This window comes from Delphinus delphis, chromosome 16 (genome assembly GCF_949987515.2).
Source record: "Delphinus delphis chromosome 16, mDelDel1.2, whole genome shotgun sequence".
Classification (NCBI taxonomy): Eukaryota; Metazoa; Chordata; class Mammalia; order Artiodactyla; family Delphinidae; genus Delphinus; species Delphinus delphis.
Window position 1 is genome coordinate 24,557,439 of NC_082698.1, and position 17,031 is coordinate 24,574,469.

General features: G+C 39.1%; 1 protein-coding gene across 1 annotated transcript in view; it reads left to right on the forward strand.

Annotated features, from left to right (window-relative positions):
* CFAP43 (cilia and flagella associated protein 43) overlaps positions 1-17,031 on the forward strand; it is a 99,300-nt gene that overhangs the window by 59,703 nt on the left and 22,566 nt on the right. Inside the window, exons 20-27 of the mRNA XM_060033571.1 lie at positions 2,413-2,538; positions 7,776-7,880; positions 10,056-10,172; positions 11,067-11,294; positions 12,880-13,086; positions 14,015-14,104; positions 14,401-14,481; positions 15,109-15,234. Of these exons, the coding sequence (XP_059889554.1) occupies positions 2,413-2,538; positions 7,776-7,880; positions 10,056-10,172; positions 11,067-11,294; positions 12,880-13,086; positions 14,015-14,104; positions 14,401-14,481; positions 15,109-15,234 (1,080 nt within the window). The remainder of the gene's footprint in view (positions 1-2,412; positions 2,539-7,775; positions 7,881-10,055; positions 10,173-11,066; positions 11,295-12,879; positions 13,087-14,014; positions 14,105-14,400; positions 14,482-15,108; positions 15,235-17,031) is intronic.

Here is a 17,031-nt window from a genome sequence, read left to right on the forward strand (position 1 = left end):
TATATAAATTTATTTATTTTATTTATTTTGGCTGCTTTGGGTCTTTGTTGCTGTGCGCAGGCTTTCTCTAGTTGCGGCGAGCCGGGGCTGCTCTTCATTGTGGTGCGCAGGCTTCTCATCGCGGTGGTTTCTCTTGTTGTGGAGCACAGGCTCTAGGCGCACAGACTTCAGTAGTTGTGGCAGGCAGGCTCAGTAGCTGTGGCTCACAGGCTCAGTTGCTCCGTGACATGTGGGATCCTCCCGGACCAGGGCTCAAACCCATGTCCCCTGCACTGGCAGGCGGATTCTTAACCACTGCGCCACCAGGGAAGTCCCTATACTGTACCTTTTTAAATGCAAAAGTTTAAAATTATTATCCGAGTGCACTGATCATTTATAGCTTTTGCCTTATGTGCATGATTTTTAAAGGCTTCCAAACCTCACGTGTTTTCTCCTGATACTCCTTTATTTCACCTGTAATTTACTTTTGTGAGTGGATATGAGGTATAGATCTAACTTTATTTTTTCAAGTAGGTAGCACACTTCACCAATGCTTTTTATTGAATATACCATCCTTTTCCCGCTGATCTGCAGTGCCTCCTTCATCAATCCCTGGATTCCCATGAATACGGAATTATTTCTAGACACTCTATGTTCTGATATTGAGCATGGATCTTTTCCTTAGCCAATTCCAAACTATTTTAATTGCTATAGCTTTATAAAATGTTTTTATATCTTGAAAGTAATTCTCCCTTCGCTCTTCACTTTCAGAAAATGTTGGCCTCTTTAGGCACACTTACTTTTTCATCTGAATTTTAAGGTTAGCTTGTTGAGCTCTGTAAAAATCTCTGATTTGATTTTAATTGAGAATAACTGCTTACAGTGTGATTTGGTGAAGAATTTATTTGCCATCTCTGAAATTTAATACATATATATAGTATATATTTATAAAATACATAAATATTATATATTACATATAAATAAATATATATCTTTATTCAAATTTTTAACAAGTTCTTTAGTGAAGTTTTATAGTCTAAAAGTGACTTTGTATACATCTCTTATGAGGTCTTTTGTGAGTGGAATATTTTCTATAACATTTTCTAATTGGATACTACTGGATATGAATGTTACTAATTTTATATATGACCACCTTGCTGAATTCTCTTTTTTTTTTGCTCTGTGCGTTTTCATTATTTTTTTTTTTACATCTTTATTGGAGTATAATTGCTTTACAATGGTGTGTTAGTTTCTGCTTTATAACAAAGTGAATCAGTTATATATATGTATACATATGTTCCCATATCTCTTCCCTCTTGTGTCTCCCTTCCTCCCACCCTCCCTATCCCACCCCTCCAGGCAGTCACAAAGCACCGAGCTGATCTCCCTTGATCTCCCTGTGCTATGCGGCTGCTTCCCACTAGCTATCTATTTTACATTTGGTAGTATATATAAGTCCATGCCACCCTCTCACTCTTCATAATTGAAATTCCCTATTATAATTTCACTATACCAGTTCAGCAAGCTTGGGAAGAAGAAGTGTAGGAGATCTGACTTCAGCAGGTATTCCATTCTACCTTTTGCTGAGCTCTGTCCTGGGGACCCATGGGGCCATGATGCATCATTCAGATCCAACTGATTTTCATCCTTCAGACTTTACAGTTTCCATGCTATTGAAGAATCCTTTTCTTCCCCCTCTTAATTGCAGTGTTGGATTTATTGATTTATTATACACTTTTTTTCCTCTTAATTTTATGGATTGGGGCAAGAAAGGAAGATTGTAAAGCCCATTCTCAGTCAATTTTGAAACTGAAGTCCTCATTTTTTTCTCTCATGTTGTCTTTGTTTTTTTTTGTTTATTTGTAAGGACTCTTTATATTTTGAAGATATTAATATTTTGTCATATATGTTGTAACGTGTGCTCTATGTCACTGAATTTTTTTGAAGCTATAAACTTTTAAAGATATTTTTATTACAGAAATGTTCAAATATATATAAAAGTGGAGGGAAAAATAATATAATAAATCTAATCACCAATATTTTTGCCTCTATACACCATCCACTATCCTCTCCCGTGCTTGTTTTGAAAAAAACCCCAGATGTCATATCATTTCACCTTTAATTATTTAAGTATATGTGTCTAAAAGATAAGAACTCTGAAAATACTTAATAATACTACTACTAGCACAGCTAAATATCAGTAATTCCTTAATATCATTACATATTTTTGTTGTTTTTAGATAAATGAGCTTTTATGGATTAAACCTTAAAACCTAAATAAGCCTATTACCTAATTCTTTATTTGATAGTTACATTTAGATAAACAGAATATCTATTTTTTTTTATTGGTTGCTGTCTCAAGAGACTCGGAAAACCATCCCTTTAAAGTTTAATTCTTTGCTTGTCTCCATCCTTTACTATTGGAAAATTCAGATTCTGGACATGATGGAAGAAAATGAAGCAGTAGATAATATTGCAAAATTAGAGCAACAAGAATTTGGCCTGGATCTTGAAGAACTGGAAAGACTCCACAATGAAAGTGAGGAAGAAGTGGCAAAGGTATGGAAAAATCTGATTTAAGCACCATAAAGATTTAATAAAGAAAGTAAAAAGAAAATAGGAAGGAGAACTTTTCTAGGATAATGCAAATAAAACAAACTTTTTCTAGAGTGATGTGAATACAGCAAATTTAGTGCATACAAATGGAACGAGTCGGAGAATTATTGAATTTGGGAGTCAGGGGAAAGAAGAACATCTAGACCAGCCAGACATCTGATGTTTGTCTCTCCCCCGTGACATTAATGCCAACCATCTTCCACCATATACTTGAACATTTTTAGAGATCTCCTCAGCCACCTCATACCAACTTCAAACATTTTTGGTTTAGTAAGCCCTTTCTTAATTAGAGTTGAAATCTTTCTCCCTGTACTCACTGATTCTTCTACTCTTTGAGCACCATCTCTATAGCCACTGTGAAAGTGGTTAGAGAAGACTAGCAATTACCATGTTTCCTATGTGTCTTGTCTAGGCTAACTATCCCAGCTCCTATGATATCATATACTGTAGTTTTAATAGTTTTATTATTATTGTAATTTTCCTCTAATTTCGTTTTATTTCTGTATGGCACCCACAAAAGAATTTTAATTATTATCTTTCCAGTTTAGAGAAAAGCATAAACTGAAACCTCCACTTTTCTAGGTACTGTACTTCTATTAATTCACCCTTTGCACTGTTTTGTGGCAGTCACAACACATTGCTTACTCATATGGGTTTTATTTTGGGTAAAAGCCTTAAGAGTGTTTTACACAGGATGTTCTTAAGCAACCTCTCTCTCAACCTGCACAGTACATTTGATTCTTTGAGTGTGCAAGTATAAAAACATTTTCCCCACTGAAAAAGAGAATTAAATAAAGCTGGATATAAGGACATTTAAGTGAATTATAGTCGGTTAAACAGCTACCCCAAAAAGAGACTTGTTATTTGACTGATGATTCTAGGAGAGAAATCTCCAATCATGTGGCCCAGGACTCTGTCCTGTTAAACATGTTTATTAATGACTGGAGTGAAGATGTGAAAATGAGGCAGATCTGTCCAAATGGTAAATGACATGAGGCTGAGAATGAGAGGAAATATATTAAATAACAGAATTAATACCAAAAGTACCTCAAGGGACTAACTCAAGGAGATAAAATTCACCTGGATGTTCATTCGCCCATCCATTCATTCATTCTGCAACATTTATTGAACACCTATTACATGCCAGGCACTACTGTAGGTGCTGGGGATACAATGAATAATACAGATAGGTCCTACCCACATGGGGCTACTCTAGTAGAGAACAGAGACCATAAACAAATCTCTATATATTATATGATGGAAACAAACCAGATTCGATAATAGATGTGGGGGATCTACTTCTGTGGTCAGAGAAGACAACTTTAAAGAGGGGACCTTTCAGTTGCAAACTAAGAGAAGAGAGGGAGCTGGCTATACAGAGATCTGAGGAAAGAGAATGTCAGGCAAAGGGAGCAGCAAGAACAAGGGCCCTGAAGCAGAAATTGCTCAGAGTATTCCAGGGCCAGAAAGGCCAGAAAGGCTGTAGCACAGTGGACAGGAGAGGGCCTCACAGAATGAGGTGGGAGAGGTAGGCAGAGGCCAGCTCTGAAGACCTTGTATGTTGTGGTGAAGAATTTGGCTTTTGTTTTTAAACATACAACAGGAAGCTATTAGAAATGATCCCTTTTTCTTATTATAACAGATAGGCACCAATCTAGGGGCTTTTTGAATGTTATTTGATCATCACAGCAATCCAAAAAGGTAGGTTATTGTTTTCCCCACTTAAGGAAACTAAGGCTTAGGTGGTCGAGTCACTTGGCTAGGAGCCCACAACTCGAGTCTGAGCAGGTAAGCAGTCCTGGTCTGCCCACCAGGCTTCTGGCTCATCCTCCTCGGCCCTGGCCTCACAGGCCTGGAAGGCCACCTCCTATTCTGGCACCAGGTCCTCCCAGCCCATTCATCTTGATCACTCTAAAATGAGTTCGGCTTAGGTGCCTGCCCCTATTCTCACCCTCTCATTGCTTTTTTCTCCAAGCTCTTGTCTGACCACTCGGCCCCATGAACCTGCTCCTCTGGACTGTTGACCTACTGACCACTGATGAAGACACTCTGCTCACCTGACCCCCACCCTGTGCCTCTGCCCCAGATGCCCCCATCCCTTGATGCTTATCAAATTCCCGTGCATCCCTCGAGGAGCCTCCTTGATCCTCTGTCGCAGGCTTTGGTACAGAGAAAGGTTCTTCACGTGCTCATTTCCCTCACGTTGTTTAGTTTTCCTGAGCTCCGGGCTTTTGAAGAGATATCAGCCCTAGATTGGGTGTGATAGTAGAACCAGACGGTTCAGGACAGAACAGTGCTAGCAGATGGCACCATAAATCCACCTGGGAGCAGAACACTAACCCCTGGGAAGAGCTAAGGATCCCAGTCCTAAAGGGACCAGGCTACTAGCCCACCCTGGCCAGGATCTCAACAATAGGGCAAAGACCAAAGCCCAGTAATGACCACCTAGACACAGTATTAGCATTATTCTGGAGGGATTGATAAATAGCCTCAAGAGTAGCAAGGGGAGGAATGGAGGAGCCTGGGAATCAGACAGGTTCTGAGAACTAATATGCCAAAACAGCTGTTTAAGAAAAAATAATTTAATACTACAAAGCTACAGTAATCAAGACAATATGGTACTGGCACAAAAACAGAAATATAGATCAATGGAACAGGATAGAAAGCTCAGAGATAAACGCACGCACCTATGGTCAACTAATCTGTGACAAAGGAGGCAAGGATATACAATGGAAAAAAGACAGTCTCTACAATAAGTGGTGCTGGGAAAACTGGACAGCTACATGTAAAAGAATGAAATTAGAACACTCCCTAACACCATACACAAAAATACCCTCAAAATGTATTAGAGACCTAAATGTAAGATCGGACACTGTAAAACTCTTAGAGGAAAACATAGGAAGGACACTCTTTGACATAAATCACACCAAGATCTTTTTTGATCCATCTCCTACAGTAATGGAAATAAAAACAAAAATAAACAAATGGGACCTAATGAAACTTAAAAGCTTTTGCACAGCAAAGGAAACTACAAAGAAGATGAAAAGACAACCCTCAGAACGGGAGAAAATATTTGCCAACGAATCAACAGACAAAGGACTAATCTCCAAAATATGTAAACAGCTCATGCAGCTCAATATTGAGAAAACAAACAACCCAAAGCAAAAATGGGCAGAAGACCTAAATAGACACTTCTCCAAAGAAGACATACAGATGGCCAAGAAGCACATGAGAAGCTGCTCAACATCACTAATTATGAAGGAAATGCAAATCAAAACTACAATGAGGTATCACCTCACACCAGTTAGGATGGGCATCATCAGAAAATCTACAAACAACAAATGCTGGAGAGGGTGTGGAGAAAAGGGAACCCTCTTGCACTGTTGGTGGGAATGTAAATTGATACAGCCACTATGGAGAACAGTATGGAGGTTCCTTAAAAAACTAAAAATAGAATTACCATATGACCCAGCAATCCCACTACTGGGCATATACGCAGAGAAAACCATAATTCAAAAAGACACATGCACCCTAATGTTCATTGCAGCACTATTTACAATAGCCAGGACATGGAAGCAACCTAAATGCCCATCGACAGATGAATGGATAAAGAAGATGTGGTACATATATACAATGGAATATTACTCAGCCATAAAAAGGAACGAAATTGGGGTGGATCTAGAGACTGTCATACAGAGTGAAGTAAGTCAGAAAGAGAAAAACAAATATCGTATATTAATGCATATATGTGGAACCTAGGAAAATGGTACAGATGAACTGGTTTGCAGGGCAGAAATAGAGGCACAGATGTAGAGAACAAATGTATGGACACCAAGGCGGGGTGGTGGTGGTGGTGGTGTGATGAATTGGGAGATTGGGATTGACATGTATACACTAATATGTATAAAATGGATAGCTAATGAGAACCTGCTGTATAAAAAAATAAATAAAATTTTAAAAATCAATGAAATCAAAAGCCGATTCTTTGAAAAGATTGATAAACTGAATAAGCCTATAGCTAAGCTAAGAGAAAAGAGATAGATACAATTACTAATGTTAGGAAGAAAAGAGGGACATCACTACAGATTCCATGGAAATTAAAAAGGAATAAAGGAATTCTATGTTTTTGAAATTCTATTGTTACATTCTCTAGCTCAGAGATTCTTTCCTCAGCCATGTCCAGTCTACCATTATGTCCAGAGCCCATCAGATACCTTCTTTATTTCTAAATAAAGAACATTTTTGATCTCTGAAAAAAAAAAGAAAAAATAATTGAAAACTGTATTAACCATTAACTCAATGGGTAAAATCAAAAATAAATAAAACGCAAATTAAACAAGGTATTTGTTCAGACAATGAATAAAATAAACATGAATAAATGAGTAAATGAATGAATGAATAAATAAATAAGACATTTTCTACTCTGGGAGATATTATTTTCAGCTAGTTTGCTAACGATCTGCCAACAAAGTGAAATGCCAATAAAAGAGGTTCTGTACAACATTGTAAATCAACTATACTTCAGTAAAAAAATTAAAAAAAAAAAGTTTCTGAAGAGGACCCTAAGGACTAAGGATTGTTGGGTGTCACTTTCATGCCAGCTCTTTTGGCAAACTTTATTAAAATAAGAATACTTAATCACTTAAGGAGGTAAAACTAATTGAGGTAACATATGTTTCTAAATGGCAAAAGGTACATCATACGATCCCCAAGAATAGTGGAACATTCATTTCACAGTGGACATAAACAATAGAAGAATATAGTGCAATAAAACCCCAAGACAGAGGTCACAAAATGCCACTTCAAATATGCATTGACAAGGAGTAAGCCAACATTTACATATTTCAAACTTTTCTAATAAAACAGGAAGACTTGGCACAGTGGGTTTGCTTTACCACCTTGTGCCAACCAGGCAGATCTGTGATGGTGTGTGTGTTAGCTATCCAGCTACCATGGCTGTGCAACTGCCCACACACCTGCCTTGGCTCCTGTGTAGGACCTGCCTGCCTTAGTGGTGTTTGTGTTGATACCCTAGTCCTCAAGGAATGGAACCCTAAGCCTCCAGACTAAACCAAAGACAGGGAAGTATCCCCCTCCAAGTGCATCTGGTTTTTACAATTGAGATTGTTTTTGAGGCCACATTTTCATTCTTACTTTTCCCTTCATTTGTGTTCCTTAAGATAAGAAAGGATGCTGAGATGCAAAACCTAGCCAAGAGATATTTGGCTGAACTTATCAAAGGAGAATGCTGGAATTCGATGGCTGTGAAAGGCCGAGCTCTTAAGGTAACAGATAGAACTTCAGGTACAACACCTTTGCCAATGAAAATTTTCATGGGAAGTCTCATGGCAGAAAATTTTAAAAAGAAAAAGTTTAAGAAGATCCATATATAGGAAAGCATTCGAAGCACACCTTGCTCCTTCTTGTACTGACTCCACCTCGATGTGTCATTTTCCCTTGTCTCGTTCTTTCCTCTCTGCTCAGTCCCCATGTGCTTCTAAGCCAGCATCTCTTAAGCTTTGTTTCAGCACCTCTTTCCCTCTTTCCTCTACGACACCACCTGCATCCGGGTCTCAATATCTGTCTATTCCAAACCGCCACTTCACTCACATTCCACACAGATTGAAAACTAGACATAATATTATTCACATTTCTTTTTTTTATATAAATTTATTTATTTTATTTATTTATTTTTGGCTGCGTTGGGTCTTTGTTGCTGTGCGCGGGCTTTCTTTAGTTGCGGTGAGTGGGGGCTACTCTTCGTTGCGGTGCATGGCTTCTCATTGCAGTGGCTTCTCTTGTTGTGGAGCACGGGCTCTAGGCGCACGGGCTTCAGTAGTTGTGGCACGTGGGCTCAGTAGTGTGGCTCACTGGCTCTAGAGCACAGGCTCGGTAGTTGTGGCGCACGGGCTTAGTTGCGCTGCGTATTATTCACATTTCTACCTGTACCTGCCTTCACATTTTCTTTTCCTTTTTTATTTTTTTAAATATTCACAATGAGATTTTTATGATCTTTTTTTTTAATTTATTTTTTTATTTTTGGCTGTGTTAGATCTTCGCTCCTGTGTGCGGGCTTTCTCTAGTTGCGGTGAGTGGGGTCTACTCTTTGTTGCAGTGTGTGGGCTTCTCATTGCGGTGGCTTCTCTTGTTGTGGAGCATGGGCTCTAGGCGCACGGGCTTCAGTAGTTGTGGCACGAGGGCTCAGTAGTTGTGGCTCGCAGGCTGTAGAGCGCAGGCTCAGTAGTTGTGGCACACAGGCTTAGTTGCTGCGCGGTATGTGGGATCTTCCTGGACCAGGAGTCGAACCCATGTCCCCTGCATTGGCAGGTGAGTTCTTAACCACTGCGCCACCAGGGACGCCCCTGCCTTCACATTTTCTAAAGGACTGTTTTTTGTGCCTTTTTATTGAGATTCCTCCCAACACAGTTTCCCTCTTTGTGTAGGGTGACCAAGAGTCCCAGTTTATGCCTGTGGTCCTAGAGTAACTATTGACAGCACCTTTTTCACTTTCAAATATGCCCCCTGTTTAGATAATGAAGTATTGATCACCCTCCATTTATGTGATTGAGTATTGCTCTAAAACAGGGTTTCTCGAGAACGGCACACTTGGGGCTGGATAATTCTTTGTTGTAGGGGCTGACCTAAGGATTGGAGGATTTTGCAACATCCCTGCCCTCTATCTACCAGGCCCCAGCAGACTCTGCCACCCCAATCAGTGACAATCAAAAAATGTCTCCAGACATTGCCAAATGTCCCTGAGGGGCTGGAGAGGATGGAGACAGTGGCCAGCAAAATCACTTCTGGTTGAGAAGCACTGCTCTAGAAATAAATCGTTCACAAAAGCACAGTATTTTTTATACAAAGTTTACACCAATACTGAAGGCATACATTGTTTTATTTTATTTCTTTTTTTTAAATTGAAGTAGAGTTGATTTACAATGTTGTGACAATCTCTGCTGTACAGCAAGGTGACTCAGTTATACACATATAGACATTCTTTTTTTATATTCTTTTCCATCATGGTTTATCACAGGATATTGAGTTATGTTCCCTGTGCTATACATTAGGACCTTGTTGTTTATCTACATTTATTCTAAATGTAATAGTTTGCATCTACCAACCCCAAACTCCCAGTCCATCCCTCTCCCTCCCTCCTTCCTCTTGGCCACCACAAGTCTGTTGTCTATGTCTACAAAATAGGTAAGTTCATTTGTGCCATATTTTAGATTCCACATATAAGGGGTATCATATGGTATTTGTCTTTCTCCTTCTGACTTACTTCACTTAGTGTGATAATCTCTACATTGTTTTATTTTAAAGAAAGCTTCCATGGGCCATTTCACTCATGCATGATAACCTATGGATTAATTTTGTTGAGAGAAAACATGCCCCACTCTGCCCCAGATACACACAATTGTTCTAAAAATGGATTTATTTCATTTTGCTCTTTTTTTCCCAAGTGCTTTCACATCCCATGTGTGGTTGAGAACTTCCCAATGAAAGAACGCACAGATGAAGAGTTGAAAGAATTGAAGAGAGTTGAGCAGCAAAAAGAGATTGAAGCAGAGTGTCTTAAAGTACAATTTTAAATATATATGTGTTTATATAAGTGACGTGTTTTCTTTCAGGATTTCCTTCATACAGATTTGAGTTGGAATACTACTTAAAATACGTTTAGATATTGTTTGTGTTTATATTTATATTCCTTGTTTATGTGTAGGAATATATTCTAATGAATATAGGAGCCTATATCCACGTAAGGAGCCTATATCCTAACAACATTGGCTATCCCTGAAATATGATGATATACTTTTAAAATTGAGATTTGGGATTTTGTTCTTGTCCTGGTCAGAAGTTCTTCATCCACACATACTCTTTTTACCCCCTCTTATCACTGAGGATTGTGTTTTAAGATAGTTGGCCAAGGATGAAGTAGAATCTGTTTTGGTGGGATTTATTGTTTTCCTAAAGCAATCCTAGCTTTTTTTTTTTCCCAGCAATCTCTGTCAAACCACTTAAAAACACTGCCCAATTGGTGTAGTTTCATTTTGGCCAGAACTTTGCATCCATTCTTTTTCTAAAACTAAAATGAAGTCATGCTTAATTCTTTTTACATACACATACCAGTCCTATGTGAATAAGTTCCTTTGTAAAATGTGAAGAGAAAGTATATTTTTTAATGCTTAAGTACCAAGAAAGACTCAAAATATTTACGAGAAGCTGTCATCCCGACAGAAAAATATGAATATTACACACTATCAAGAAGAATTTTTACTCTTATGATTTATCTACAGTCTATCAATTTCTGAGGCTTTCTCTTCAGCAGGTTCAGGACATCACTTTAAATTCAGTTGTTGGCAAGACAATTAACATCTTAAAATGATTATTGAAATAATTAAGTTGTCCCAAAATTGCCCTTTAGAGAATTCTTCTTATTGCATAACTTTCATTTCATCTTTTTCTATATTTAGCTACAGAAGGAAATTGTAGAGTTTCAGTCTGCAATTACGTTGGTTAAAAAGCATCATGAAGAGGAGGATGAAGAAGAGGAAGAAGATGGGACAGCAAAAGATACCAACTTGCCCAATTACCTGCTTGGTAGTCTGAGTACTGATTTTAGGGTACCTACCGCTTTGTTGTCAAGCCAACTGGAACTTCATTCCAGAGAGGAGAAAATCAACCAAATTATATTACTGAAAGTGGGTGAATTTTTTCTTTACCCTTGAAAATCTCTAAAACTTTCCATGAGGTGTCTTGCAAAGGCTCAAATTGAAATCCAATGCCAATCAAATGATGTCTTTAAAGTACACAGAGAAATATCCACATGGCTAGCATCCATGTTCTTTAAACAGAGCTCGTGGACAAGAGTTGTTTTCATCCATTTGGAGTGGGTTCTGTGACACCAGGTTTTCTAAAGAGCACCCTCCACTGGCTAACACCGCAAACCATTTTTCTACTTAGATCTTCGGGAAACTCAAAGATAAAAGAAATCCTTGAATGCCACCTTCTAGGTAACCCAGATGTCAATTAGAACCTCCTTGTAAGATCAAGATGTGAATGCTTATCTATCTCCTTAATCTAGGAAAATACAATTTCCTCTCTAAGATTTCTATAAGTGCTGGGGCTCAGGGATAAGGTATGGTGTCCTTCAGGCTCTAAGCTCCTACTCCTTGCTTTCCACCAAACAAGTCAGTTTCAGAACACACCTGTACATGCCACGCCTACTGAAGGTTTTCGAAAACTCAGTAACTGAGATTGCACCAATGCAGACGGTTTGAAATTTAATGTTTGGCCATTCCTATTCCTGAAGATCCTTCAGTCATGTCTGCAATTTGAGTTCTAGCCTCCTGCTGGGTTACTCTGCTCTCCCTTCCTATCTTTTTCTCTTCTTTGTCTCCTCCAATACCTAAAATTCCTGTGCATTTATACTGAGAACTGTTGAGTTATCCCTTTTGTTGCTTAGCTTCTGCTGACCTATGCCCTCAGTGTCTCACCTTCCTGCTGCTTTAGTAAGGTGTTTTCCTACACGAAAGTAATTTCAGCCTGAGAGAAATTCTGGTGCCAGCCGTTAAGATCATTTTCTACCCTGCTTTAATGGTTTCATCTTCAGTAGGATAGATATATAGACTGAAGTCTGACGGTAAAGTCAAGTCTACTTTTAGTTTGACCCATCATTCTACTCATCAGCAGAGCTAGGGGCAATCCAGTTGGACCCACATCCACCTTAGTAAATGGCTGATCCAACTGGGCAGCTTGGGTTCTCTTTCTACCTGAAAATGACCTGTCCATACAGAGTAAGAATATTGTGTGTAGTTGTGCTTCTCTGGAAGATTCTCCAGACCTCTATAGGCCATCTTTTCCTCACCTCCTCTCCTCAAACCTGGTTCCAAAGAAAAGATATTTCCCAAGTTTAATACTGAATATTTCTTTTAAAATATTTTTATGATGGATTTTTTTAAGAACATACACAAAAGTAGAGAGAATAGCCCAAAGAGCCTCCAAGTAGCCATTACCCACTTATCAATATACCTGCACACTGAATTGCATCGCACATTTCTGGAAGTATGTTGTAGTATAACGGTTATGCTGTTGCTTAACCTTACCCATGGTGGGATGCCACTATAGATTACTGAACCAAGACGTGACTTAATATAAACAGTATTTTAGAAAGATTACTTTGCTTATAATTTGTAAAGTGATTTTGGAGGGAAAGTAAAGCTGTGGGACCATGTTGCCAGGAAAGGTATAATACATGGTGTGTTTATAATAACATTGATATTTTAGGATATTATTTACAAGGTAAAAACTGCTTTCAATAATGAGTTTGATGCGGCATATAAACAAAAAGAGATTGAAATTGCACGTGTGAAGGAAAAAAATGTAAGAATTCAAGAAATCGTTTTGGATCTGGAGTTGGAAGAAACAGTCTGGCAACCAGAATTTGAGGACTGTGAGAAGCCAGAGAGAACCCTCATTGTGGAAAGTACTGAGGTACGATTATCCGTACATCATCTCTTCCCTTCTTTCTCATGACGTTTTCCAGGCTTTTATTTATTCTTCTTGTTTTTGCTACCAGAAGCAACCGTATAAGGTAGCATTCTTGGTTACAAGTAACAAAAACAGTTAACACAGCCCCAGCAATAATGGGGATTTCTTCTATGAATGCCATAGAGTCCAGAGAAGATTTGGACACCAAGCCTATAAAGAAGCAGGAACCACACACTGGAACCTTGTGGAGAGTCCAGAAGTGCTCTTTCTTCATCTCTTGACTCACTTCTCCCTGCATTTCAGCTGCCTCTAGCAGTTTCTATGTTATACCGCCTATGCTCAAGAGAGCAATTTGTCCAAACTATAATCTCTTAGCCCTAGTTCTGGATTCGCCTGGGAAGGGGCTTCTTGGTCCAACTTGGGTCCAGCACCTGTACCCATGGAGGCTGGGTCACATAATGGGAATGAGGCTGATGGAGCTCCAGTAATTATCTAGCCATTAGAGTAGTATGGGTCCCAGAGAAAGGGGCTCACTGGACAGCCTTCTTAAAAGGTGTTTGGCACAAATGCAGTTACAAATAAATGCTTAAAGAAGACAATTCAAATATAATCATATTTCATTTATAAAAAGTAACTCAAAGAGAACACCCTTGCTCACATGAAACCATCTTGATTACTTTGGGGCAAAAGATAATAGTGTTGCTTAGAAGTAATAACAAACACTCATATAGTCCCTGTTAACAGTAACCATCTATTTTTCTCACTCTCTCATTTTGGACCTCATCTTCATTCCAAGATAGGAAATTGGTTGCAAAATCTGGATAGTCCCTCTATCTCCTTAATCCCTTCTAACCTCCTCCCGGTGTGTGGAAAGAAAGTATGGCTTGAATTTTGTAAGAATAACAGCAGGAAACCACATTTTCTCTTTCAGATTACAGCTCAGAGACATATTAAACCACAGCAAAAAGTCAAAACAGAATTGCTTGTGACCCGTGAAATGGAGCGATTGCTTCTGTCACAGGTATGCGGTTTTTTTAAATGGTACCTAAGACCCTTTTCCTTTTAGGGATATTTGTTCCTAATTTGGTTGAATAGTCTTGTACTCCACCATAGAAACACATCAAGGCATTTGTTGTGGTCAGAGGTCACTGGAATCTCAGTGGCCTCCTCTTCTCCCCTCCATGCATGCCACTGCCCACCCTCCCCAATCCTAAATGCAGTCATTCTAACATTGGGGAGAGGGGGGCTGTCCCCAGTGCCACTGGAGTGTCAGACCTCTGTCTCAGTGACCCTCTCTGACCTTGGCTTTTTCCCAAGGGCTCCACCACAAGACGCCGAGCCCTCATGGACATGATGGGAGGAGTTCTGGAAGTCAAGAAGGAAGACATTTTGAGAATGGTGAGATTCCTGGTCATCCTTATGGAAGGTGGAATGGGATGGAAAGAGCTACTTAAATGTGACCATTTTTTCCCATGTGAACCTGAGTCGTAGAAATTCTACAGTGACAAATATACCACCCCCCAGTACCTTATAAACTTACCACATCAGGCAAAGAAGAAGACGTTTGAAACACCAGGCTTGCCTTCCAATCTGATGAAAAGCAAACAAATGAACAACAACAAAAAAACAACCACAGTTGTTTGGGTCTGCACAGAAAGTAGGGATAATACTGAACCTCTAATTTTCCAGATACACCAAGAAACATTCCCTTTGATACCTGACATAGGTATCCCTGGAGCTCAGGCATAGTTCTAGCTATGAAGATATCAACTCACACTTCTGAACTTGTCACCTAAGAGTCAGGGTACATCCCAAAATGCTTACCCTCGCTTAAGTGACAGAAAAACCGTTGTAACATTTTTTCATATCCTTTGGTCAAAGTGTTAGGTCGTTGCCTTGCCAATGTGAAGAACTATACCCTTTTAAAGGACTCTTTTTTTTAAAACTGTAACAATAACTCTGAGTTTGACTGTATTGCTATATTTATGTTTAACCTAGAATATATGCTTTCCTTTATATCTTCAGGTGATTCCTCAACCTGCTTTCATGTCAAAACCTGATGCTTTGTGGTCTGAAAAGGAAAAGAAACAATTCAAAGAGTATGAGAAAAAAGTCAAGGAATTAAATGAAGAAAGAGATAAGTATAGAAAGGTCAGAAGAGCAAAGAATATAACCTACCTTATCAAGGGTTTTGTTTCAGTATCTTTTCAAATGAAGTGCTCTTTATTTTCTCAGTGTCTTTAGTAGCCTAGAGATGGTGTTTGGGCTTAAATTCTCAAGAGAATTTGAAGAAGCGAGTGGAGATAAATTTAAAGGCCTACTACAATTTAAAACGAAAAGAACATGTAGCAATTTTTTAAAGTTCTTATTGATTTCAAATTTCACATCATTACAGTTCATTTGGTCCTTCACTCATTCTTCAAATATCTAATGAACACCTATGGTAGTATGTTCAAGGCACTGCAAGGGACTGCTCTCTATTGTCTACGTCAATTTGAGTTGTATACTGTTGCTTGACTTGCTCTCAATTTCAAGGAAAAGACTTGAGAGAAAAATGACACAGTCAATAAAGTTCTGATCTGAGATTTTTGCAATGCAGGTCTCCCACTTTTATCCTTCCATCACAAGGAAACATTCCCACATTAAAAGTGCTTACAGTTATAATAGAGATGTAAAAGGTGATGGTACACAACCAGGTAAATGTGAAGAAAGTAAAATCTTACCATCATTTGAGGCAGGGCAGTTTGTCAGCTTTATGGTGAACAATTCCTTTGAACGTATTGTTAACTTGTCCCTGTTTTTATTCACTGCAGTCCTCTAACAATGTCTCTGTGTATTATCCAAAGTGAGTAGTTTTGAATGCAGCAAAGATTTCAAGAAGTTACAGAGTATAGACGCCTAAAGCAGTGCCATTTACTCCACAGTCTCGCAGTGGGAGGTAGTCCGCTGCCCACACCTTCACCCCCGGCTCCTTGGCCACGCCCACCTGGTAAAACCTCAGCCTTGATTAAGCCAGGACTCAACCTTCTCTGCACCTGCACCGTGCCGTGTGTAAAGGAAAAACACTGACTGGTTTCAGTCTAATGACCTGAACCTTTATTGGGTCCCTAAAGCTACTCGACAATGCTATTCCCCCTAGCTTTCGATTTCCCCCTAGCTTAATCCACATCACCTGGGGGAGCTTTTTTAAAATACAAATTCCGAGTCCGTCATTCTGAGGACATAGAAGGACCCTGAGATTCTGCATTTCTAACAAGTAACCACATGGTGCAGCTTCTGCTGGTGGGTGGACTACAAGATCCTAGCGAGATCCTAGAGGGCCACTTCATGTGTTCTCCCCTATCCTCAAACCTCCAACACCTGACCGTCAACTCACTCTCACCTTATTTTCTTTTTCACTGGGAGAAGAAAAGCAACGAAAAGAGATTTTCCTTACGCCTCTCCCGCCACATCTACCACCCACCTGCATTGAATCCAGAGATCCTCCCTGCCTTTCTGTTCCTTATGGGTGAAATGGCCTTGCAACTGCCCAAGCCTGGTCTTCCACTCGTGCACTAGGTCCCATCCCATCTTACCTGTTCAGTGCTGTTACTCAGCAATTTGCCCCTTTTCCCTGCATCGTCAGTTTTCCCCCTCTACTGGATTTTTCCATAGACACATTGTATACATCTCTCATCTTATACAAAAGGAAAAAAGACTCCCTTGAACAGGATTCTGGAGTTCTTTCTATTATTCTTGTGACTTTGGGGTTAGTCTGAATTTATTTCAAAATAAAAAGTTAAAAGAAAAGAAAAAACAAACACTCCCTTGACTCCACTTTCTTCTCAATCCACTGCTCAATGTCTCCTTGAAAAACTGATGTTCACTGTCTCTAATTTCCCTCTTTTAAAAGAATCTTTTTTAAAAAAAACTTCTGTGTTATGGAAAATGTCAAACATATATAATGAC